The 25,304-nt window shown below is 43.9% G+C and overlaps 3 protein-coding genes across 4 annotated transcripts in view; 1 reads left to right on the top strand and 2 right to left on the bottom strand.

Moving 5' to 3' along the window:
• rab11fip3 (RAB11 family interacting protein 3 (class II)) overlaps positions 1-9,000 on the bottom strand; it is a 50,291-nt gene extending 41,291 nt beyond the window's left edge. The window contains exon 1 of the mRNA XM_063221883.1: positions 5,865-9,000. Coding sequence (XP_063077953.1) covers positions 5,865-8,792 — 2,928 coding nt within the window. The 5' untranslated portion in view covers positions 8,793-9,000. The remainder of the gene's footprint in view (positions 1-5,864) is intronic.
• Positions 9,001-10,803: 1,803 nt separating this feature from the next.
• Positions 10,804-19,634, bottom strand: decr2 (2,4-dienoyl CoA reductase 2, peroxisomal). Of its 2 annotated transcripts, none has more exons than XM_063221884.1 (10): positions 19,335-19,634; positions 19,048-19,176; positions 18,870-18,938; positions 18,015-18,066; positions 17,737-17,872; positions 16,756-16,880; positions 15,331-15,424; positions 14,605-14,709; positions 12,989-13,177; positions 10,804-11,177 (listed from the first exon to the last, which is right to left on the bottom strand). In XM_063221884.1, exons 2-10 carry the CDS (start codon positions 19,146-19,148, stop codon positions 11,140-11,142), a joined length of 909 nt encoding a protein of 302 aa, XP_063077954.1. In that variant the 5' UTR covers positions 19,149-19,176; positions 19,335-19,634; the 3' UTR covers positions 10,804-11,139. The 2 variants fall into 2 exon arrangements, with proteins under 2 accessions (XP_063077954.1, XP_063077955.1); XM_063221885.1 differs by having other exon boundaries at positions 11,082-11,177; positions 12,939-13,177; positions 19,335-19,633.
• Positions 19,635-20,066: 432 nt separating this feature from the next.
• Positions 20,067-25,250, top strand: LOC134467896 (uncharacterized). Its single transcript, XM_063221882.1, has 8 exons — positions 20,067-21,532; positions 21,815-21,950; positions 22,543-22,611; positions 22,889-22,960; positions 23,093-23,158; positions 23,331-23,405; positions 23,918-24,051; positions 24,278-25,250. The coding sequence occupies exons 1-7, from the start codon at positions 21,119-21,121 to the stop codon at positions 24,019-24,021; spliced, it is 936 nt and encodes a 311-aa protein (XP_063077952.1). The 5' UTR covers positions 20,067-21,118; the 3' UTR covers positions 24,022-24,051; positions 24,278-25,250.
• Positions 25,251-25,304: the final 54 nt, after the last annotated feature.

Below are 25,304 nucleotides of genomic sequence, written 5' to 3'. Positions count from 1 at the left end.
GTCATGCTTTGCCAGTTAGATGTTAGGAAACTAACATATTTGACACACTGTACACTGACATAAAGTACTTGACTCATGGAATAACCCAAACGTTACAACATACACAACAATAAAGACATTTGTAGCATTCACAAGAAAGAACACTGTTCTTGAGAGCAAAAACTTCTTCAAGTAGATATTTCCTGTAAGTCTTAAGTCTTAAGTCTAAGACACAGTGAAGTGTGAATCATTTTAATTTTGCTGCCATGTTGAAGCACCCCAAATAAACCCTTGCAAATTTCTGTTCTAACTAGAAAAAAAACCTCTTCCAACTCAATTGGTGGTATGCCTTGAATGCAAAGAAAACATTAAATTGAGATATTCCATCTTTGTTGAAAAGATTTCCCCCAAGGTCGGTGTTGAGATGCTGGCTGTTTAGGAATGTTTAGGTTACGGTTGAGAAAGATATCTCTCCAAAATCATTCACATTAATCCTTGCATTACAGACAGTGTCTTAATGCGACACTGTACCATTTCTGGAAGTAAGCCAATTTTGCACCTCCCCTTGAGTTAAATGAGTTTTACCTTTCTCCAGTACTTCCAGCCGTTCTCTGGGTCTGGCTGTGCATATTTGACCTCCAAGGTAGCGGCTTGCTGGACCTATAAAATTCAATGATAATTGCTAGCTTGAACGTAACTAGAACATCACCAGACTAAGAGAATGTCTGAAAGGCAATGCCTGAAAGAACCGAAGAAAGGTCAAACACAATTATATAACTGAAGATGTGTAAAATGATCATTTCCAGAGATGGTACAGTATCACTTTAAGCATGCCAGTTTGCACGAATAGAACTCGACTGATGAAAAGTTGATTGATATAACCAATGTCCCAATACAGGCTTGGTGTATGGATACATACCACAGCATGTTCACAATTGCAATTGTTCTGCCTTCATGTGGCACACAATTTCCATAGAATCTAGATTGCTTTTATTTCCATGTTCTATTGGGGCAACTTAGTCTAAGGTGGCGGTACGTACGGTTGTGTTGTTAGGGTGACCGCCAAAACTATAAAGTACGAAAGGGGAGAACAAGGCCCAACTGAGTTGGGTGTTCCCTCACATCAACAGACACAGACACAGACACACACACACGACTCATATGATCTCAGCTGCACACTCTGCTTACATAACGGTTATGAGAACTGCACTGGCCATAAAGGGAGTGATAAGACCGTGAATTATTCTCACCGAGGTGGGGGATGGGGGGGGATGAACATGAACATGAGGCCAATAAAAGTCTAGATGGCCCTCCTCAACTCGGGATGTCTCTTGTGCCTGTCGTGTGGCCGCCCGCCTTTTTACGGTTATGATGACCACATCAGACACGGCACGGGCTGAGAGTGAGGGAGCCTGAAAAAGCTGAGACAGACACTGCCCTTGTGATTTGTGGGTGGGAGACGTGACGCCTTGTTTTTTCGTAACATTGGTTAAAAACCTACAAAACTCTAACCCGCAATTTTTCCTCTTAAAAACAAATGTCAATAAAGAAGATGTGGTACATTATGTTTCATATTAGTCTTGGATGAGAAGAAACATTTTTGTTAAGATTTATGTAAAGGTTTATATGTCAAACATCCTGCGGTGTGACTGTAACATTAATGAAACCTGGAATATAATATATATATAAATTAACCAACAGCATTTTGAATAATGTATGAAGCAATTGGCATGATCGCATATTAACTTGATATTAAGATATGTGAATGTGAAAAAAATCAAGACAGAATATTAACTACAAGTTCCATTTCGTAACACAAATTGCGTCCTGTGGGGTGACATGTATGTCAATGTTGGTGAACGGGCAGCTGCAAGGCCAACTACAAGGGTCTTAAAGACAGGCTCCTAACCAGTCAGTACCTCAGCTATTGGAGAGTGGTCTGGAAGTTTAAGGTGACTCTTCACCTCTAAATATGTCTACATATTGCAATGTTTCTATCACGCAATGCTTAGGTTCATTTTATGGTGTCCTGTGGTGTGACTGCTCTTGTAGAAGGGGGAAAAGTTTTTTTTATAAATGAAAACACATATTAAGATTAAACAAAATATCATTATCTAGTTAGCATGATCTCAGAGGTCAGTCATGTATAAAAAAGGATTAAAATGGCCACAATACAGTGAATGTCCTGTGGTGTGACTTCATGTGTGCTTGTGGGTGTGTAGTTTTGAAGTTACTGTATCCACCAAAACGCCCAAAACAGCGGTACAATAGCCTAAGGCTCTGAATTCTTTGCCCTGACACACACACACACACACACACACACACACACACACACACAGCAAGAGGGTGGAGTGAGGGAGTCAACTAATCTCCTTGGAAAGACACAAGCATAACATCAACCATATGATGGATTAATGTACATGTGTGTACGCGTGTGTACGAGTGTGCGTTATGTGTGTGGTGGGTGCATGTGCATACAGTACAGTACGTGCGTACAGTACGTGCGTATGTGCACACGTGTGTGTGTGTGTGTGTGTGTGTGTGTGTGTGTGTGTGTGTGTGTGTGTCTACAATGTGCTCATCTCTCCACCAACTTTCCCATTCACACACTACAGCGCTGTCAACACAGATGTTCAGGAGCAGCAGGTGCAGGCAGGCAGGCAGTCCAACTTTTCCCAGCTCTCTCTCTCTCTCTCTCTCTCTCTCTCTCTCTCTCTCTCTCTCTCTCCCTCTCCCCTCTCTCCCTCCTCTCTCTCTCTCTCTCTCTCTCTCTCTCTCTCTCTCTCTCTCTCTCTCTCTCTCTCTCTCTCTCTCTCTCTCTCTCTCTCCTCTCTCTCTCTCCCTCTCTCTCTCTCTCTCTCTCTCTCTCCCTCTCCCCTCTCTCCCTTCTCCCTCTCCCCTCTCTCCCTTATCGCTTCTCCCTCTCCCCTCTCTATCTTCTCCCTCTACCCTCTCTCCCCTCCATGTAAATAAACATCCCGCTGGAACCAGCCAGCCAGCCAGCCAGCCGGACAGGACAGTACAGCTCTGAGCTCCTCCTCAGCTCTGCTCCGCTTCGCTCAGCTGACTGCTGCTGGCCACTTATGTAACCGCCTGCAGCCTCCTCAACTCAACACCATGGTGGTGGATACTTCATCAACAAGTGACAGAGTGGTCTGCATAAGGAATGTATACAGTTATGTCTACTGAATCCTGATTTTTTTAAGGTTCTGCCGAATACTGAATCTTCTGCTTCACATTTGGCCAAAATCTGAAACTGAATGGCCCTACCGTGGCCTACTATGAGGCCGACTCGGGCTCGATTACCGGCCCGGGTCCTTTGACCGGCCCTTCCCTGTGTCTCTCTCTCCAAACTCACTTCCTGTCGGTCCTCCACTATCCTGTCTGATAATAACCAATAAAGGCTTGACAAGCCCCCAAAAAATACTTTAAAAAAAATAATAATTTAAAACTGAATAGCGAATCCTAACCCGATCACCAAAACCGAGCCCCATCAACAAGGCTCAATGCAAAACCGAATCCTGGTGAGTGAGTGAGTGAAGCATCTGAGTGTGTGTGAAGGAGGAATGCATGCAGGCTCTGCCAGATGCCAAGCCTTCACCTCCACATCATAATGTCATAGGCTAATGGCAGAGCAGCATGAGGCTGTTTTTAATTAGCTCTTGGGATACAAGGGTCATGACACAATGGGCAACATACAGTAGGCCTATGACAAAACAAGCTCATACTGCAGCTAAAAGCATGGATAAGCTTATCTTTGTGTATAAGTTCTATATGTGGTGCATAAAAGCTATGTTTTACTACCACCACAATAGTGTACATGTTTTGTTTACAAATTGGTGCATATGCTGAATATTTTCAAGTTTTTAAAAGGCCTGAAATTTCCTCTCTCAATATCTGCTCTAGTAGGCCTGAAAACACTGTTTAAAAAAAAAACAAACTTTTTGTCCTACAGCCTACTACTATCCGAGGCCGAATCAAACAGCAAAGTGCATCTGTACAGGCCACACCAAACCACAAGATCAATAATTTGAGCACTGGCCTGAAAGAACCCAAGCAACAAGAGCGTAACAAAGCTAAACACAGCACACAAAATGTGAAAAGGAACGCAACTGTTACACTGATGCGCTGCATGTCTAAAGCACTGACTGGGGCTTACCCCAAGATAACCCATGCAATTATAAGCCCAGGGCCCAAGTTATAATTAAAATGACAGGTGATGATTCATAACAATAAACTCAACCAAATCCAACTAGTCAGAATGTCTGACAGCTGACCCCTGGCAAATTATCGCCATTATGCCGCCACAATTATTTGGCCAAGCGCATCATCAGCTAGCTGCCATTAGCGCTAATTAGCTTTCTGACTTAACAATTACAGCCGACAGCTCAAATGGTCTAATGGCCAAATAGACGGGGGTCGTTCTTTTGTGGGCAATCTTGCTGAAACGCTGGCGAATGAACTAGGAGGAACTGAGGATGATAAAGGCTTTAGCGGCAGGAGGCAATATACAAAGAGATCCAGACAGCTAACGAGGGACTAGTGAGCAGAAGAGAAAATAAAGCGGGACGGGCTGAGTTGGAGAGCAGGGATGGGGAGAGAATAACAGGGAAAGAGGGAAAAAAGAGACAGAGAAGGAGGGAGAAAGGGAGGGAAGGGAAGAAGGGTGTGTAGTGTGGGTTTGGAGTCTCTGAGGTCTGAATAATATAACAGGAGCTCGGCAGTATCTGAGGGATTGGGTTTCCATGGGTGTATTGTGACCAGTGGAAACACACACACACACACACACACACACACACACACACACACACACACACACACACACACACACACACACACACACACACACACACACACACACACACACCACAAGAGTAGAGGCTGGGAGCCAGTAGCCAAAAGGAAGAAAAAAATACTGAAAATAAGAAGGGAGAGAGTCTGTAATGAGGGACAGACAGACAGACAGACAGACAGACAGACAGACAGCAAGATACTGTTAGTGTATGTCGGTTGCCATTTACATGTAAAAGGGCACTTCTCTGTCAGACAGAAACAGGTTTAAAGGAGAAGGTTTAGGTCCTCTCCCAGATAAAAGAGGTTGCGATTACCACAAACACACCAACACAACACACACACATACACACACACACACACACACACACACACACACACACACACACACACACACACACACACACACACACACACACACACACACACACACCTTGCGTAACTACCTTTTATTGTCCCCTTTTTACTTGACCTGACAAAGCTTGCATCTTTGGGCTTTTAACACAGAACTGAGCACTGTATTTGATTAGTAACCATAGCTGTCCTGTGTGGAAAACACATTACGCTATCTCTATCCCACATGGAGTCCCAGTTATGAGGCCAGCCGATACACACACACACACACACACACACACACACACACACACACACACACACACACACACACACACACACACGCTAATGGGCTCTACACACAGCAGTTGCTTGCTTCATCACAAAACGCATTAGGGGCTTTGATACTGGGTCGCACTAGTACCACTCGAACTACTACGCACTAGTACTAACACATCTAAAACATGTAACTGGAACCTTAAAGGGAAAAAAATCAGTTTGCTCACTACAACTTTGGCCACAACTGACTCACTCTCAACATCCAACTACCACTGTTACCATTTCCATATCGCCTCCTCCTCTGCCCGTCACCCACACACTATGACTTGTACACCAGAGAGAATACTTCCTGCACTCAATCAGGAGGAACAGGGAAAAAAAACAATGCCAGCCTCTAATCATGAACATTACAAAAAAATAACCACTCAACACCACAGTCACATAGAAAAGAAAAAAGGCAGTGTAATAGTAATAGTACACACCTGTTCGGCCCCATACGCGGCGGCAAACTCCAGGAACTCCTCCATGCGCACGAATCCGTCCCCATCCTGGTCCAGGGCCTGGAAGACGGCTCTGAGGGGGTCCGCTGTGGAGGAGCCCATGGCTAGGGGGATAGGGCTACAGCCGCCACCGCTGGGGCTCGGTACCTCCACGCTGCACGCTGGTGGCTCCGGGCCCAAGCCCAGGCTCTCATACTCGGGCAGAGCCGGCATGTTCTTCACCTCCATCAACTCATGCGTGTCGTTAGTCGTCTCTGCGGGAGAGCTGCCATTGTCAGGGGCTTGGGTTACCTGGTTGGAGCTGGACTGGTTGAGAGCGAGTCTCTCTGCCTCCTCCACCTGCTCCTCCCCCTCCCCTTCCCGGTGCCCTTTCAACTCAGCTGGAGCCTGATTGGCTGGGCAGGTCTGCTCAGACTCAGAGGCCCCACCCGCCACATCACTGGGCTGCTCACCTGCACAGGTGGGGAGAAGGGGAGGGCCACCTGGTGTGAGGGAGGCGTCCTGATCCTTGGCACGCGCTGTGATGGATTCTGACGGACCATCTGTCAGGCAACTGTCAGGTGCAGATGCGCTTTCGCTGCCTGGCGGGAGGGCATGCGCACATGGTTTTTCCTGAGGCTGTATGGTGATACCATTGTCACTCACTGCTTCAACATGAGAGGCATACCCATCCACAGTCTGTTGGTCGGGGCTGGTGGTGTCCAGTTCTGATGCGTTTTCAGGGTCAGGAAGGCATGAAAGCTTGGGTTGGTGAGAGGTGGATGCCACCACATTATTCTCAGTGTGTGTGCCTGTGGTGTTGGCACTGGACACATCAGTGTTGTGCCCGTTTTCACATGTGTGCATGTCTGTCCTGTCATTGTGTTCGGAAGCCTCCTTTTGTACAGTTTCTACACTCAATGAGAGCGTACTGTCTATTTCTCCATTTTCAATGTCAGGCAAGTCCAATGGAATTAAACAATGCTTTTCAACTGTGGTCACATCTTTTGTTACCAGTTTGCTGTTTACAGAATCACAGATAGCCTCTGTGTTTTCCAGGTTGTGTGTGAATGAACTATTAGCTGTGCCTGTTGGTACGGCTTCTGATCCTTCTGATTCAAGTGTACCTCTCTGATTTGATGGATTTGTGCCGCTCAAGGAAGAATCAGATGTGCTACCTACTCTGATGACATCCACCCCCTGTGGTTGTTCAGGAGCACCATCTGCCAGAGGCGTGTGCTTAAGTTCCTCTGCAGTTGAAGAAGCATCGCCTTCAGGGGCGAGTTGAACTAAGTGGTCTGACCTCCCCGTTCCTTGGCCACATTCAGAACTAATGCCTCCTTCAAGTGTGTGCTGATATGCTTCAGCTTCAAGTAAAATGTCAGACGTGTCGTCTCCTTCGGACACGGCTTCACACGTCTCTGCTTCCGATGGATTCACCTGAAAGATCCATTCAGGCAAAATGTCACCTTCAACTGTTTGTTCAGTTGTGGCTTCTTCTTGTTTGGGTTGATATGATTCTAATGGGCCAGTAGTGTTGTACAGGTCACCCCTTTGCTCCTCCTGTTTGCCTATTGTAATGTCAGTCAGTCCTGCCTCCATGCACTCTGTGTGCTGATCAGTTTGTTTATGATTTTCGATGTCAGTCACATCTTCTAAAACCACCTCAACTTCTGTAATCTCTTTTTGCAAATGAATTGAAATGGCGGCACTTGGAGCGATTTCAGGTATGTCTTCCCCAGTTCTGCTATCCAGTGACCCGTGCGGATGTAGTGCTTGTTCAGAGAAGGTTTCTTCCTGTTGTGTGCACTCACGTGTGTGTCCAGATGTGTCTGCCTCTGTAGCTATTAGAGGCAAATGATCCACTTCAAACAACAGATGTTCACATGCATTATCTCCATCAGATGGCGACACACTCGCAACGTGACCGTGTGATATTTCGTCAGCCGGATCGTAGGCCGACGGCACAGGAGTGTTTGTTTCAATTAGTCTGTCTGTTTCTATGTGATTAGATGTATCTTCAGCAGGGGTTCTCTCAGTCTCTACCAGCAGTTCTACTCCTGCTTCCACAGGTATGCTTTCTCCATCTAGACTTCCTTGACACATTTCTGACTCTGTTGCGTTATCCGGCGTTTGCTGCTCTCTCTGCTGAGGAGTGTCCTCCTCCTCATATGACAGCTGGGGCGTAGGCTGCTCTGTGAATGAGTTTTGTTGATTCTTCTCCTCGCACGTGAGGGGAGTGTCCGCTTCCATCGAGGCAGCCACAGGCTCCAAACACACACCAGTAGTGAGTGTGTGATCAAGACGCAGAGTCGTGTGTGCCGACGCCGTACTCTCTTCTTGTGTGTAAACATGTTGTGGGTCCTGAGCTGACGTGTGTACGAGTGCCTGCAAAGACAAAGGTTCCTGTGTTTGTGTGTCCACACCTGGGTCTTCCTCCACAGTGGAGAGGCTGACAGGTGAGTCTGTGACCTCAGATGAAGTCTCAGGAGTGTCTGTGGTCTTCCCGTCCAACTGGTGGTCCGCACTTGTCCTAGCTGGGCTGGCGAGAGTGCAAGGGTTCACGCTGTCTTCTAGGGCCTCGTTTTGTTCGCTTGGCGGGGAATCCTGTGGAGAAGAGTTGTGACTGTCCCACTGAGAAGGAGCGTGCACTGCATCTTTCTCCCATGAAAATACCTGCTCTACACCAGAATACTGGGGAGTCCGAAACAGGTCATCTAAATGCAAGACATTTTCCTGGAATATTTCACCCAGGTTGAGAGACATAACATTCCGACCTCCCTCCTCGAAATGCAGTGTCTGTTGAGCTGTCTCTTCATTTCCACACGTCGTTGCAGGGTCACTGGGATTCAAAAGCATGAACCCCAGACTATTCTGATCTCCATCCCATTCAGAGTGGCCTCCCGGGCTGGACATCAAGACCTGTTCCATGTTTGTCCGCCGCTGGGAGGCTAGAAAACACAGTCTGCTATCAGATGAGCCTCGTTGAGATCCATATGTGAACCTCCCCTTAACCGCATTAAGGGCAAGTGTGTCGAGGCCGCTAGTTCTATGCAGCGGGCAGTGGCAAAACAGACCTGCAGACCACTATGCAGAGGTGGGGCCAAAATTACGATAAGGCGATTGACTTCCCACCGTGTTTACGGTCAGAAAATTAATCTGGTTAACTAAACCCTCTTTACCCACGACCAAATCCAGTAAAGTGGATTTACAGAAAACGCGACTACAGCCAGATTTAGTTACGGTTCGATTACTAGACCAGATACCCTACAAACATTCTAACCTTCACGTTCCACGAGATTGTATCCAAAACAAACATTTGGTAGCTAGTCAAACTGGCCATGAAGGTGGGTTATCTAGCTGCTAGAATCTGAGTGAAGAAAGTAAACAACTGATAAAATATACTGGATGAAAATCAAACTGAAAGGGATGGCTGAAACGGTCATCTGAAATACATTCTCATGGCGCAAAATCAAGGTGACTTTTCCATATGTGCGAATAATAAATTCAGCTTGAAGGGTATCGTGAACCACAGATAATGTCAACGTATCAAACCTATGTGTTAATTATTTAATTATGACACTGAAGTGTGACATTACAAACACGTCCACCTACCATAGCAAAACGACTTGGGGGAGAGACTAAACCATATGTAAAAAATGCGTTTTATAGGAACATTTCCACCGAGGCTAGACGAAAGCATAATTTGCCTATGAGAAAATTATTGGGTATCTCTCATCATCCAGCCAGCTAATGTTTGTTAGCGGACTAGCTCATTTCACTGCCTACCCCCGGTAGCCCACCTTGCTAACTAACGGGTCTATTTCGTCCGGGGTTGGATTTAAATTATGACCTAAGAAAATTAATGAATTAGGTGCATTAGTCCATGATAAGCTGCAGCGGTTTCCTAAGTAGCCGCCATCATAGGAATTATTAGCTAGCTCACTGAGTGACAGCTTGTGTTGGTGGGATTAGTAGCTGTAACAGCGTCAACATATGGCTAACAGGCTAGAGACAAGCATCCCTCAAAAATCGGGGCAGGCTGGCCCATCCGTTGGTTACGTACGGTCTACCACCGTGCCAAAAGAACATACAATCCTTGTGTTAGATCATCGTTGCAGGGCCAATGTGATGCCATTCCACGAGACTCTTGAGCTGAACGACCTTTGCATCTGGATCTTGCTTTGGTATCTTTGCTCCTTTCAAGGTAGCCCAAATCCAAGAAATCCACGAATCATCCACCTGTGCTGGTTAGCTTAGCTAAAAATCCCAGTGGGTATTCCGCCGACACAATATTATTGTTCCTCAGTCCTTGTAATGGGGCGATGTGACGAAATCATAATTCCAATATCATTCGTTATAGATGATGCCATTTGTATTCCGAGAAATAATGTCACCACGGACGGACTGCACTCGCATCAGCAACCGATGCAACATCTGCCATCCTCATACCGCATACACAGCGACGTCAACAGTACAAGCAAGCACGCAAGCGCAGCGACTACGCCGCAGTCTGCCGATATCAACCCAGTCTCAAAATATTTAGTTAGGAGTATTAGTAGCTGCAGCTACAGTACATGGAAAATAACCAAATTCTAAGGAGGAGGACCAAAATGAAAACGAATGAATGCAAAATTATTTTTCCCACCAGAGCACCGTCTCACCAAACTAGTCTGTTTGAGTGTCCAGTACAGAATCTTTTCATCCTACAGACTCAGGATTATTTTTTGTTTATTAATAACAAGGGAATGTTCAAGATTAAGTCTGAGCCAAAGCTATTAACACGGACATCCCAAACTTCTTGTAGATCACTGTATGATGTGTTTATGGTAAGCTGAGAAACATCAACACGTTGCTTTATAATACTATTGCGCCCTCGTGCGGCAGTTAGTTGAGGTATGAGGGGCATCCAGTTAAAACACACTAAAGCACACACACACAATTGCTCTTTTTTCCTTTTAATATTTAGGAAGTAGTGTACAGGGTTATAACATGGACATACTGACTTTATGATAGAGACACAAGTTAATTTTTGACATAACTAGAAAGACACATAGGCCATAGAGCCTACATGACAACTTCTGACTTCAGACTTCTGGCACATCAGCCACAATATTTTCATGTCAGCAAGTACAGGCCTACTATGACAGGCAAGGCACGGTAAATTACGGTAACAAACTGATTTCTGTGGTATGGAATGTCATGAGTGAGCCGAAGTGCCTGGACAGTTCTCTCCTGTTGTATCACAAGGATCCATTCTTCTTTGAGGATAAAATGTTTATTTTTTATCTCTCTTCATCTCAGAGGACCATAATCCTGAAAAAGAAATGGGTATAGTGGGTCAGTGGACACATGTAAAACAGCGCAACAGGCTCAGCCTTGTCAATCGGAAATATTTTGTAAGAAACGGAGCACTGATGGTAAGTGGTTTATGGGCAGAGAAAAGAAAGGTAGTTTAATTATATGCCGTAAAGATGTGGGTTGACCGTGTAAATAAGTGAACAAGCAGGTCTACCAGGGCCGGATGAAGATGGTCTGAGGCCCCTAGGCTAAGGGTTGTTGTGGCCCCCCCCGGAGGTCAAATTTCGCTACAAATAAACAGACACAACAGGTCCCCTCCTCGGTCCAAAAGTGGACTTTTTTGTTGGCCATTGTACGATGTTTAATGTTAAATCAAGCATAAATACAGCGCGAGACATATGCCTCTTTTCCACTGACGGTTTTCTGGTAGGCCTACAGCTTGACACAGCGCAACTCGGCCGCCACTTTTTGCTTTTCCAATAGGCACGACACAGCTCAATCGTAAAGCAGCAAGTGATGGCCGAGTCGCGCTGTGTCGAGCTGTAGGCCTACCAGAAAACGGGCAGTGGAAAAGAGGAATTAGAATACTCCAATTTAAAATCGGAGTAGGGTATTCTGTTACATGAGAAATCCAATCGGACCCAATCAGATAATACACGTAGTGTAATCAGATTTCTTAAAATCTGAGTAATGTAATAATGCGATTTCAATTGGATTATTAATGTGCATGTAACCGCGCCCAGTGTCATACCATAACATGTCTACCAACGGTACACAACACGACAGATCATTTTTTTAAATATTGCATCTCGTCACAATTCTGCAATATTTCAAATTGTCCTGTAGCGAAGGGGAGTAGAGTTGCACAGCTGGGACTCGAACCCAGACCTTCTGGGGTAGTAAACCGGGGCTCTGACCGCTACACCAAAGAGCCAGGCTCGTTGGCATGTTAGTCAGAACACACCCACAACCCTAGTGATGGTCACTCCATCACACTGCCTTCCCCTTCGGGAAGCGCACCCGTGCGCTTCACACACTCATGGTGTCCCTCACGCAACTGCCCATCATGCTTCTCCCATCCAGTGTGCCCCGTCATCAATGCTTCACCCATCACTGGGGTCCCTCACACCGGGGTCACCAATCCTGGGAGTCCCTCACATGGAATTACGGCTCACACACAATGGGTACGCTTCCGATGGCCTAACGGCACCATCCCACTTCTGACACCATTTGTAGCGAAGGGGAGTAGAGTTGCACAGCTGGGACTCGAACCCAGACCTTCTGGGGTAGTAAACCGGGGCTCTGACCGCTACACCAAAGAGCCGGTCAGAGCCCCAGTTTACTACCCCAGAAGGTCTGGGTTCAAGTCCCAGCTGGGCAACTCTACTCCCCTTCGCTACATGTCCAATCAGTGCCCCCTGGCAGGTGGGGGCCCCAAGCCAACAGCAATATCTATCCTCTGCGTTGTGCGTCCGGCCCTGATGCCTAATCAACAGTTTTTTGGTCATTTTGATGGTTGCGCTTACTAACTTCTCCTTTGCCCAGCATTGGATTTACACACCATATAAGTATTTTATGAAATACATGCAAAAAGCAAAACAATTGTGAAATTTATCATGAAGGCATGCAAGATGACAGGACATAAAAAAAAATAGACAGACCCACATACCAATACACAGTGTGACACTCGGGTGCAGGCCAGGAACACCGAAAGGGCACAACATCTCTGTCACACACACATGCACAGACACCCCTCACACTCACATGCACACACACCTGAGTGTTGTCTGTCTGTCAGAGTTTAGCAGAGGGAGAGGAGATTATACCCAGCAGGCGGTGCACGTCATTGGCCGACGTCAGCCACGCTCCGCCATCGGCCACCAGGATGCTGCCCGTCACGTAGGACGCCGCCCTGCTGGAGAGGAAGAGCACTGCGTGGGCCATCTCCGTCTTGTTCCCGGCACGCTGCAGAGGGATGCTGCTGAACATGCCGGCGTTCTCAGCATGTGGACCACCTAGTCGAGGGAAACCAGGTCGACAGACACAGGGCAGACATGAAGAACGAGAAATGATGTCTGTGTGTGTGTATGAATGTATGCAATCTGTATATGAATGAAATATGAGTTTCGTTGCAAAATGGTGTACTTCCATTTGTAACATTTTAGGAAATATACATTTTTTTTGTATTGGGAATTCCAGTGCATTACATTGCAAAAGGCATTTTATAAAAGGTTAAAAAAGTATGTTCTCAAAATATTTGAATGGCAGGAATTCACACATGGATGATAGGACTTCTGAACAGTCATTTCCAATAATAAAATGCAACTTGAAAAAGAATGGTCGTCGCACACTCAGAACTTCATGCAGTTACATTTAATAAGACCAACGTTTCGGCTTACGCCTTCATCAGGGTCATCTCTCTGAAGACGTAAGCCGAAACGTTGGTCTTATTAAATGTAACTGCATGAAGTTCTGAGTGTGCGACGACCATTCTTTTTCAAGTTGAGTCTAATTGTCTGCCGTACGCACCTCAAACGGTGTGCGTTTACTGAAACCCGAAGAAAGACAATAATAAAATGCAAAAGTAAAAAATGGTGGATACGTCGTTTTGCAAAGACACTCTTGATATGTAGATTGCTGCCTTAAGCCATCGTCTCCTCCTTTTTTAGGGATCACAATGGACATAAGATGTAGGATTTGTTGTGCCATCGCTGACTTTTAATGGATATAACTGATGGCTCACTTTACTGTTCCATGTTTATATGTTAGATGGAATAAAATAGTTAAGTCAGTCAAGGAAAAAACGTTCCTGGAAAGTTGGTGATGATGTTGCTCAGAATCTTAAGGGGAAAGATTATTGCCCTTAAAATCTAAACTATGCAGTTGGTGCTGAATGTCTGATCTGATGTAATGACTGTGTAATAATTGCACACCAACGTTAACATTTTCTCAAGACTCACTCCAATTTACTCTAGTGTGAAATATGAAAACAACATTGCATGTGGTGCTGCCGCATTCGTACAAATCCTCACCAAGTTGTAGAACTCTTACATCTAGATACGATAGGCATTCTGAAGCCAGAGGTGAACATCCCATGTTCAGGATTACTTTTTTTTTTTTTTAAAGCCATGCCAACAAAATATTTCGGCCAATTCAGCAATTGTAGCACAATTATGGAAGACAAGACTTCACTTTCTCAAGGTAACCACTACTGACTGAAGCCACTCTTGCAAATTACATGATAAGCAAAAAAGATTATGGGCATATGCAGAAGAAATGTAGGCCTAAGGCAAGATTTTCACTCTCTCAACCTGGTTTGTCAGTCACTGACTGGACACCAATACCAGTAAGATATTATTCAGCAATTCGACTTCAGTCTAAGTTTGATTCCTAAAAGTATACTATAACTACAAGTTGCATGAGAAATAAAAAGTGTCCTTGCCCAGTCTGCGGTAGCCTTCGGTGCCTGAGATGGGCCCTGGTGCCACAGTGTTGACCCTCACTCCGTTGGGTCCCCATTCCACGGCCAAGTGTTTAGTCATGGCATCTACGAAAAGAGATGGTCAAAACAAGACATTGGGGACGTTTTCAAATATTGCACCTCTGTGTTGTATGAGACAGAACCCCCACCTCTAATCTGAAGGACAAACAGAGTACAGTAACTCTTTGAAGCTGGAAGTAACTCTTTGAAGCTGGAAGTTAATTTATGCATAGTATACAATAAATGTTAAAGAAAAAGAAAAGAATGCTGCACACTCTGCTCCATGTTTTAATGGTGAAGTGACGTTTCGGCCGTCTGGCCTTCTTCAAACTTTGAAGAAGGCCAGACGGCCGAAACGTCACTTCACCATTAAAACATGGAGCAGAGTGTGCGGCATTCTTTTCTTTTTCTTTAACATTTATATGCTCAGGAAGCCAGCACCTCAAGAAAGACTTTATTGGTGTGCGATACCTCTTTTTTTCTAATATGTATATTTTAAATAAGAAATATGCTACAATAAGACTTAAAATGCAAGAATTGGCCATGACTTTCTGTGGAGGGTCGTGAAGAACATCATGTATGCCTGAAGGTAAATCTTGATAATAATATAAGAATAATGAGAGTGACATGGGCGTGGCATGGGTTTTATTTCAATTGACACCATGAAAGCATGAATACTGCACTTACCGTTGGCGGCTTTGGCCGATCCAGCATGCACCTGCAGCGCCTGTCCCCTGTAGCCCAGAGTGGCAGAGATGTTTACGATAGCACCACCATGATCCTGCAGTTATCGAGGATATAAAACAAAATCAATAATTTGGAAAACTATTAGCGGTGGAAAAAAGCCTTTCTACTCAAGTCACAATGTTTTCCATTAACACACTTCACCATAGTTACAGTGCAGTGCAGTCATGTGTAAAAGATACCCAACAGCAGCGTTCAGCAATAAAATGTTAGTAAACCTTCCTTCCGAAGCCTCATGCAGTGCAGATGCAGTAGCAGCAGTGAGCTTTTGGCCCTTGACCAATAGATCATTGGTATTGCACCTGCACTCCCATGCCAAACTGTTGCTGTGATTGGTACCATCACACACGCAATGGTACATTTTATATAATATGTAAGCAGTGCAATAAATAGGCAAATAGGTTTAAATGGTATTGATGGTTCCTTGGTCGATTAAGCTGCTAAATAGCAGGTTTTACTAGGTGTGGGTGGGGGTGTTAGTAGGTACAGGTAGGTAGGTATTACTGTTTTACAAATTATACGAAACATCCAACACACCCTAGCGTAACTGCTTGGAAGGGATAAAGCCAGCAGCTAACGAATCCTCAATGAAGTCCTTGCCTCAACTGTCTTGCACACCCAACATTCTTCACTCAGTACCATTGCCGCCTTAGCAACCAACACACCCTGGCAAAGCTGCTTGAAACAGGATAAGGCCAGAAGCCAACAAATGGCAAACAGCTCCCCATTAAGCCTCTGCCACTTGACATTTATTCATCAACTGTTGTGTTTTATCAAAATGTATGGAATGTATGTATGCTATTTTATGGGTGTGTATTTCTTATGTTGGCCTGATAAAAAGCACTTCTGACAACTGCCTTGTTAATGATCCAATAAAGTCGAATGTTTGTGTCACAAGCCTTTATTTCTCCCTCAAGTCCACCATCCGCCATTCATCTAGTGTCCACCTAGCATATGTGCTCATACAAGAATAATAACAACTCATTCTGTATTTTCTGAAACCTCTGGCATTACATGCATAATATCTTTATTGTTTAGTGGGGTTTTTTGTATTCCTTGTGCAATAGCTCAAGGTAAAAGTATGTGCAGTGTCTAGGTTTGCTTTATTTCTTTTGGATGACCGTGTCAGGGCCAAAACTTGAAGGCTGTGTGCACAAACAATGGTTGTTTGTTTTTACACGTTTCCCTGTTTAGTATCTTTGTTTGTTTCTTTGTGGTCTTCCCTGTTGTGTTGATCTGATGTTAATTGTGAATCACACTTTCTCCATGTCCACTCAGACTTTATCTCCTGAAGAGACAATAAAGGATAATCTAAACTAATCTAATCCAATCTAATCTAACCATTAGTCATCAACTATACCATTTTACCTTCAACCACTTGTCGTAGACCACCTTGCTGGTGTTGTATGTTCCCATGGTGTCTATTTCTAGCACGGTCTTGAAGGCGTTGAAAGACAACGAGGAAGCAGGACACAGGAAGTTCCCTGCAGCATCTAATCACAAAAAAACATTATAAATAAATATTAATAGTCACAAACATGTATTCCACCTATACAAAATATCAGGGGCCAATAGACCCTTTTACTGTTTGTAGTACACAGATGTGACGTAATCGAGCTGCGTGCGCATTGTTGGAGCAGAATCGACCATTTACTGCACATTTGTAAAGAAACTAGCCAGGCGTTCAGATAAGAAAATAGATGGTCACAATAACTTCAGATACTATGTCGGTGGGCACCACAAACACGGGCACATTCCTGATGAGGTCCTAAGTCCAGTGGTATGTTTAATTGCTTGTTACCACAAACCTCTTATATGCTTCTGGAGCAGTGTCTGATTTCACATGGAATGACCAAGATCAACAAGTCCCTCCATGTTGTACTGCTGTACACATTTTGCAATTTACAATGTACAAATTCAACTGACTGCAAAGTCAGACAGATTCATTGAATTAACTTGAAACATAAATATGGCTGGACCTTTATTATCTGACTGAACCTCCACAACCACTGTAAGAGGTCAAAGGTCATAGATGAGGGCTCACGCTCACACACTGAGAACAAACTAGTTCCTCCTGTCCTTTCCTGTTGCTTGTGGCCTCATGCCTCAGTGTCACCCCGCCGGTGGGGGGGGGGGGGGGGGGGGGGGGGGGGGGGGGGGGGGGGGGGGGGGGGGGGGTCATGACTATTGAATTGTGCTTCTGCAAGATATTGAATCAGATGCTGAATCTGAACTTCGACCATCAATGACAGCGACCTCGGCATCACGAGGCCACAAGCTGCAGGAAAGGATGGGAGGAAATAGTTTGACTTGCACTTCCATATTGTAAACGAATGACCCGTTTCTTACTATTGATGAGAATATCAATGCGCCCCAGCTCCTGTAGGGTTTGGTCCACTGCTGCATTGATGGTGTCTGGCTGCCTAACATCGACTGCCAGGGCAAGACATCTCCGACCCGTTGCTTTAGTTAGCTTGTCTGCTGCCTGCACACATTTGACCAAAGTAGATTTTATTTTATTCCAGTGTTAACCTCAGATCTTGTGCACACAATATAATAATAACAATGTTTCATGTTACATGTGTGTGTGTGGGGGGTGGGGGGGGGGTGCATGGAGCTTTGGTTACCTCTGTCAGACGTTCAAGATTTCGACTGGCGATCACTACATCACACCCATGCCTGAGGTCAAAAGATCAAACATTACAATACTTCCCAAAGCATAAAAGGTCAAATGGAAATGGAAAAAGCATAGAGGTAGAAAATAACACTAGAGAGGACACAGCAATTTGCGACAGCACTGGGAAATGGCAGCTGGAGCTTCCCAACTTCCGTAGGTAGTGTAGGTACTTTCAGGCAATGCAAGTCAATGGAGAACACGCCCACCCCTGTCAAGAAATTAACTAAAACTGTGTAAATATGAAGTAAAACTTTAATCAAAGACCAGATTTGAAATGTCAGGCTAAATATCTACTTAAATCATATGAGTCGATAAAATACATTTAAAAATCAAATAATATCTTTTATGAACATAGTTAGCAACACACTTCAACTATTGTTCTTGTATAGGGTGTTGATGGACATTTTCACATGATTAAGCCATTTTTGACAGAGGTGAGCCTCGTTCTCCGTTAAATTCCATTTCTCTGATCTACCTACAGATAATGGCCGCTACAGATTGCCGTAAAAAGGGGGGCGGGGTCCTCTCTAGTGTTATTTTCTACCTCTATGGGAAAAAGTGTGTTTCCTTTCACTTAAATGCCACAGAAAGGCTTGTAGGTGTCACATAACATTTGTATTCTGCATTATGCACCTGGGTAAAGGTCTCTGTGTGTCAAGTCAAGGTGGAAAGATAACCTCTCCCACTGAGCAGAAGTACAGATAGAAAAATATGATAACACAACTAATGTGAGTCTGAGTGCACCCAGGTGAGTGAGGAAAAGCAAGACTGACATAACAGCTTAAGTCTGCAACTGGCTGCCTACCTCATGAAGACCTCAGCTATGCGGAATCCAATGCCAGACCCACCTCCTGTAATAAATGCTACATTATCTCTGAAAAAGAGAGAAACCCACACAATAAATAAAAAAAAATACAGGATATGATCAGCACAAATGGGAACTTGCTGTGTTGTGCAGGGAAAGCACGTCTTTACGCACTCACTTTAAAAGGTCTGGACTGTATAGGTGCGTGTAGGTAGTCATGCAATCATCTGTCATTACATCCTCTGGCAACCCCTCGCCTCTTTGAGATTCGTCTGCCATCCTTGCGAGTCACACGAGGACCAAAAGCCTTCAAAACCACATGAAAAGAATCACGACCAGAGTTTGTTACAACATGTCAATATCATGATGTCTACGTAGCATCACACACTATGCGAACTGCGAATGCACCGTAGGCCTGTGTATTTGCTTCTAAAGTTATGACTAAAAGATAAATTAGCATATTACCTCCAATGAAAGTCAAACCAATGGTGCAAGTCGCTAAAAACTTCAGGGTTCTGAAGAACTTGGCCGTCAACTATCACCTACATCCTGCAAGCGCAAACCGTGCACTTTGGATTGGACCCTGTGTGTGTCGAGCAGTCTGGGATGTGTAGTTTGGTACCCGACTGTTTATGTTCGCGCTTCTAGTTCAAGGGTCGTCTCTTGCAAGATGGAAGCGCCGATGTAATAATATATTTTTAAGACGTCGTATTCCTCTTTCGCTCAGGCACAATCAGTGCGTAAATTCTACATAAAGAAGCCGCTTTTAAAATCGTAGCTACTGGTCTACCCAGAAATCTTGGCCACATTCTGTACTAGCCAATCGGGTCGGAAGAAAACTTCCTGTGTCGTCCCCTTTCTCACATCACGTGTAGGCCTACGCACTTGCGAGGTGCGTGTTTTAAAATGTAAATGGACCGCTTCTTAATGACAGGCCTTTTCGTTTTATTTTCATTTCAAAATGTGCCATTGTATTGGAAGGGCTGGTCTGGGATCTCCTTCTATTGCGTTTTCTCTTGTCCTGGACCTGGGTTCAGTACGCATCACCATCCCAAACGAGTGCTCACTGCCTTTAGGCCTATCGCGCGCGCGCACGCACGCACGCACGCGCGCACGCACGCACGCACGCACGCACACACACACACACACACACACACACACACACACACACAGTAGGTGTACACTTAAATATTAGGCCTTTGCCAGCTATCATCGAGTAGCCTACATCGAGAGTGGCAGTGTGCGTGCGTGCATGACTTTGCGTGTGCTTGTCATTGAAATAGGCCTATCGGTTCTTTCTTATTTATTTATTTATTTATTTAGCAAGAACTCGGTAAAATCAGTAGGCTAAATAAAACACTAATATAAACAGCAAACTGATTACAAATTCACGCTTGAATGACAGACAGGCTATAGGCTACGTTCTATTTATTTTAGGCCTATTTTATTACATTTAAAATTAGCTGTAATCAGGGAGGTCCTGACCTGGGGTGTCACCATTGGGTTAGTGAAGAGGGAACAGCAAATACTTTATTTCCTCAAAATACTCTGGAAAAGCAACAACTGTCAGAAGCTGCATGTTGTCCTTCCGCTGCTCAGTGGAGAGCAGACTGACATACAGTACTGTGTGTGTGGTTCCCAGGCTGCACTGTGGCACAGAGGAAAGAGCTTCAGGGGGTTGCAAAGGCAGCAGAGAACATGGTTGGCTGCCCTCTTCCCTCTCTAGAGAGCCTTTACAGCACATGCTGCCTAATAAAGGCCAAGTCCATTCTAAGACACTCATCACATCCAGGACATTTGGCAGTAGATACAGATCCATGATAACCAGGACAAATACACTGAAAAACACCTTTTACCCAATGGCCATACTGTACTAATTGATGTGACCAAAGAATAGTTTTATACCGGAAAATGCTTTCATTATTTATTGCTTCAACAAGGAATGCTTAATTCTGTTGTACTTGATACAGTGACAAAATAAAAAGATATCCTATTCTATACTAATAATAGCCTGAGGGACTCTACTGACTTACACAACAGCATTGTGAGAATTCTATTAGAATCATTATGAATGGCATCATGAGTTTGAGGATGTTTATATGATGTAACAATGAAGAGATTCTTATTTGACTAGATAGAACCCCACTGGCTTATTCCTTTTCAAGTAACCAAAAGAACAGCAGCACAGAGAGCTTTCAGCTATACATAACAAAAGCTAAGGGGGGAAACCCCATAAAACAATTGATAAAATGATGGAGAATATTGGCCAGGAGGAGATGGAGCCATCATGTTGTTTGATGGCCAGCTGGAGGTCTTTACTGACTGGATTAAGAAATGTCAAGAAAAGGTTTGTCAATCGGCCTACTGAAAACTTCCGCCTTGCTAGGGTCCTCAACCGCCTGAGAAGGAGGCTGAATGAGAGGCAGCCACAGGCTACAGTGGAATGCAGCGCCTCAGAGTCTCAGAAAGCCACCGACACCACCGAGGTCACCCAGGCCCAGGTGACGGGAGCGAAGCCACTTATGAGTTCTAAGTGGGTCATCATTCACCGAAGGAAGAGGCTGGAGCGACAGGCTGAGGCTACCGAGAGAGCAGCATCACTGTCGAGCCTCAATGAGACCCAGACAGAGGAGGCCACTGAGACCATTGAGACCCCCAACGGGGTATGTACATTATTCTTTGTCTACTTAAAACCATATTATTTGCACTAGCTGTAGGATATACAGACACAATTCAATGTGTAAAGACTGCTTGAATGTGTACAAACTGTATGTAATGTATAAAATGTCACACTTGTGCTATGTGCACTTCTGATTAGATGCTGAACTGAAATTGTGTATTTATACTGAATAATAATGATAATAATAACAATACCAATAATAATAATAATAATAATAATAACAACAACAATAATAATAATAAATCAAATCTAATCTAAATTAAAGGTGACCAAGACCATTGAGGTCCCCGAGGCTATTGAGGACATCAAGGAGATGGCATCTGACGTCCCAAAGATGGCTGAGGAGGCGGCCACTCAGGAGACTATGAGATGCTGGGGGGACATCCAGTCTGCCCCTCTGGGTAAGAACAGAAATGTTATGCATAATAATAATAGGCTAATAATAAACATCTTCATGCAAATGTTCAAGAAACCATGCACAGCTTCTATGTGCTGGTAAAAGTCGCACACTTGACTTTGCTCATTTATGATTAGAGTGAATGGTGTGTTTCTCCTCAAATGTGGCACCAAGTTCGCTCAGGAATTTATGTAGGCTAGTAGAGCTACATGCTGGCTACGTTCACAAGAGACATTTAATTCAGAATGAACTCACTTTAATTCTGAATAAAGGTTAATTCCGCTTTGAAAACGTCATGTAAACACTTAACAATTCGGAATTAAATGAAACATCAGTGTAAACTCGACAAAACTATTTAATTGTGAATTATTATTTCTGAATTATAAATGTTAACGTAGCCAGTGTTTGTGAAACACAAGATTAAAGTAGGTCCTTTTCTGAGAGCTTGATTTGTGTCAATTGCTTTAGATAAAAGCCTCCATAGATGAAATGCGATGTGTGCTCGTCTTTTGATTGACAAAAAGGACTGTAATCAAACATGGCAGCCCGCCATTCTCATGTCTTCGTATGTTTTGTCTGTTCTTTGTACTCAACAGAGGATGCTGACACTATCGAGACTGTAGAGGGAGATCAGGGCCTGATCCCAGATGATGATCTGGACAGCGGTGAGTGTAACATTAACCCAGATGGATAGATGTCCAATCAGTGTTTTGAATTGAAAAAATCTGGGCCATGCTTAATTTTACATTAATTAGGTGTAAAGTTCAGCACAACCACATGTAGTCCTAATATTATGTTCTTTCTCTACACACCTTAGCGGTAGGGTTAAGGTTAGGTATAGCATAAGTACATAATGCGTTGATACATGTGATAGATACCCTAAAAAGAAATTGTAAAAAAGAATGTTAACAAAATCCATTTTGTGTTCTGTGTGTTTGGTAGTGAGCTCCTTTGGTTCAAACTGCAGTGAACTGGACAGAATTCTCAATATGGAGGAGTGTAACATGGACAGTCGTAAGTATAAAATCAGTGCCACTTATTTAGCTATTTATTTAGTTGTTGATTTGTAATGATAATTCAATCATCCACACATGAACTTGTGATCTTTCACGTGTGATATATGTACTGTATTGTGTATTTTGGTAGTGAGCAGTAGTTTGAGGGATCTTGTCATGGAGAGACAATACAACATGTACGAGGACCCGGAGACCGGTGAGTGTAGATGGAGTGCCCGTAAATTTGCCAATCACTTATTTGTTTATCCATATAAACTTTAGTGAACACAAATAATCCATGAATAATTGTACTTCTCTAATCTGTGTTTTGATGACGATAACAAAAACAATGGCAAACAAAACTGTTATATGTTTTGTGTGTTTGGCAGTGAGCATTGCTTCCAGCTGCTCAAACCTCAGTGGACTGGACAGTCGCCACAATTCAGAAGATCACCTGGACACTCGTAAGTGTAGAAGTCATGTTGTGAGTGACCAAATTGAAATCCATTACAATTTAAAGGTGCACTGTGTAAGATTTTCAGTTGTTTATTTCCAGGATCCATTCTACCCCTGCACTAATGTTACCTTTTTCATGAATACTTACCACCTCCTTCAAATTCTAAGTATTCGAAATGCACTTTTCATACAGCCATGGTCCGCCATTTTGAATTTCCAGAAATAGACATTTTTAGCTGGAAAAAATGACTGTATTTAGGCCATACTAGAAAATATTAGTTTATTACTTTGTAATCTTTCATGAAAAGAACAAATTTGGCAATAGCCAACCTAGTTTCAATGAGCAGCATAGTTGCAGTAGGCCTACCTTTTTTGACCATTTCCTGCACAGTGCAGGACAATATTTGACAAGGACCACACACAGCCTACAGTGCAATACAGTTTACAATTGAGAAGCATACATATTTAGTCTGTGCTTTAACACTGAATAAACTGCTGCTTTGTATTCTGTGTTTGGTAGTGGGCAATGGTACCAGCATTTCAAACCTGGGCCAGGAAGATCTTTTCAAAATTGAGGAGGAGGAACAGGACTTGAACATGATGAACCAGGAGGAATACTCTTAAGCCTGTTCAGTCTGCCCAGTACACACTCAGGTAAATCAGATGTTATTCTCATGAAATTGAGGCTCAGATGTACTGTTTTTCCATTTAGCCTACCTCAGAGGAGGTCTGTTTCTAACAAAAGAGATGTGAAAAACAATGATTATAACTATTGATGTATCTACATGTTGACTGAAATATAAACACAATATGCCACTCAGATGTAGTGGTGCTGTTCATAAACTGATGAACTTCCACTTTTGTGTCCCTCTCTCTGCAGGGTGGTTGAACCGTAATTGGACTTTTGGACTTGGCATTTTTAGACATGGACTTTGGATTTGGACACTGAATTATATGGAGCTACTAAGGGTTTGCAGATATAGGAAACAAATTGCACACAAGGCCCCAGGGCAAAACAAAACACTGATAGGGCCCACTATACAGCCTGCAAAGGTCACAATAGGGGTCCCATCAAGGACCCTGGTCCCAGGAGGAAAAGGCCCTGCTCACCCCCACAGCGAATACCCCCGCCCCGCGCGCGAATATCCCCCCACCCGTCAATGCCCTTCCCCCTGATTAGATGAGCATAAAAAAACACCACCCTGTGAAAAATAGCAATAACATGCTAGTTAAATCTGCTTACATGTTGTCGACGTAATAACCGCATCCCCACCTGAACAACATTATGCCCCATGATTAGACTGGCAGCAGATACTTATGAGCAGAAGATCGGAGAAAACACTGCATTTGCTTCTATTATTCAAATATGTTGTCAACAGTTGACTAATAAACTTATTTTCCACCACAACTCTAAACTCTGGCTTTTCCCTGTTGGGTTACATGAATAGGGTTGCGGCAAGCACTGATTTTCAGCATAAGGTCCTGCTTCAGTGTGTGTGTGTGTGTGTGTGTGTGTGTGTGTGAGTGAGTGAGTGAGTGAGTGAGAGAGAGAGAGCACACAGCAGCAAGGGGCTTATCTCACACACTGACCCTTGTCAGTGTGGTCAGTTTTTATCATGTTCATATTTTATTTTACCCATACACATGGAGCAAGTCAAAGACAAAACACCACATAGCCACAATGACAAAAGAAACCCCTTTTTATAATTACATGATCAATACACAGATGGCATATAGGCCTATCTTCCATATTAAAACCCTGGAATGTCTTCTAGATTTATAAAAACTCACGAAAATGAACAGTCTATCTATGCCAAGTTCAGATTGGTTAACTTTACTAAAATACACTGTATGTGGGTTACTTTTTATTGCATTTTATTAGTTTTCACTGTATGATGTTTTTAAAT

Source organism: Engraulis encrasicolus, chromosome 17 (assembly GCF_034702125.1).
Source record: "Engraulis encrasicolus isolate BLACKSEA-1 chromosome 17, IST_EnEncr_1.0, whole genome shotgun sequence".
NCBI classification, from domain to species: domain Eukaryota; kingdom Metazoa; phylum Chordata; class Actinopteri; order Clupeiformes; family Engraulidae; genus Engraulis; species Engraulis encrasicolus.
Note: the sequence above shows the minus strand (reverse complement) of the source record. Positions and strands in the feature narration are given on the sequence as shown.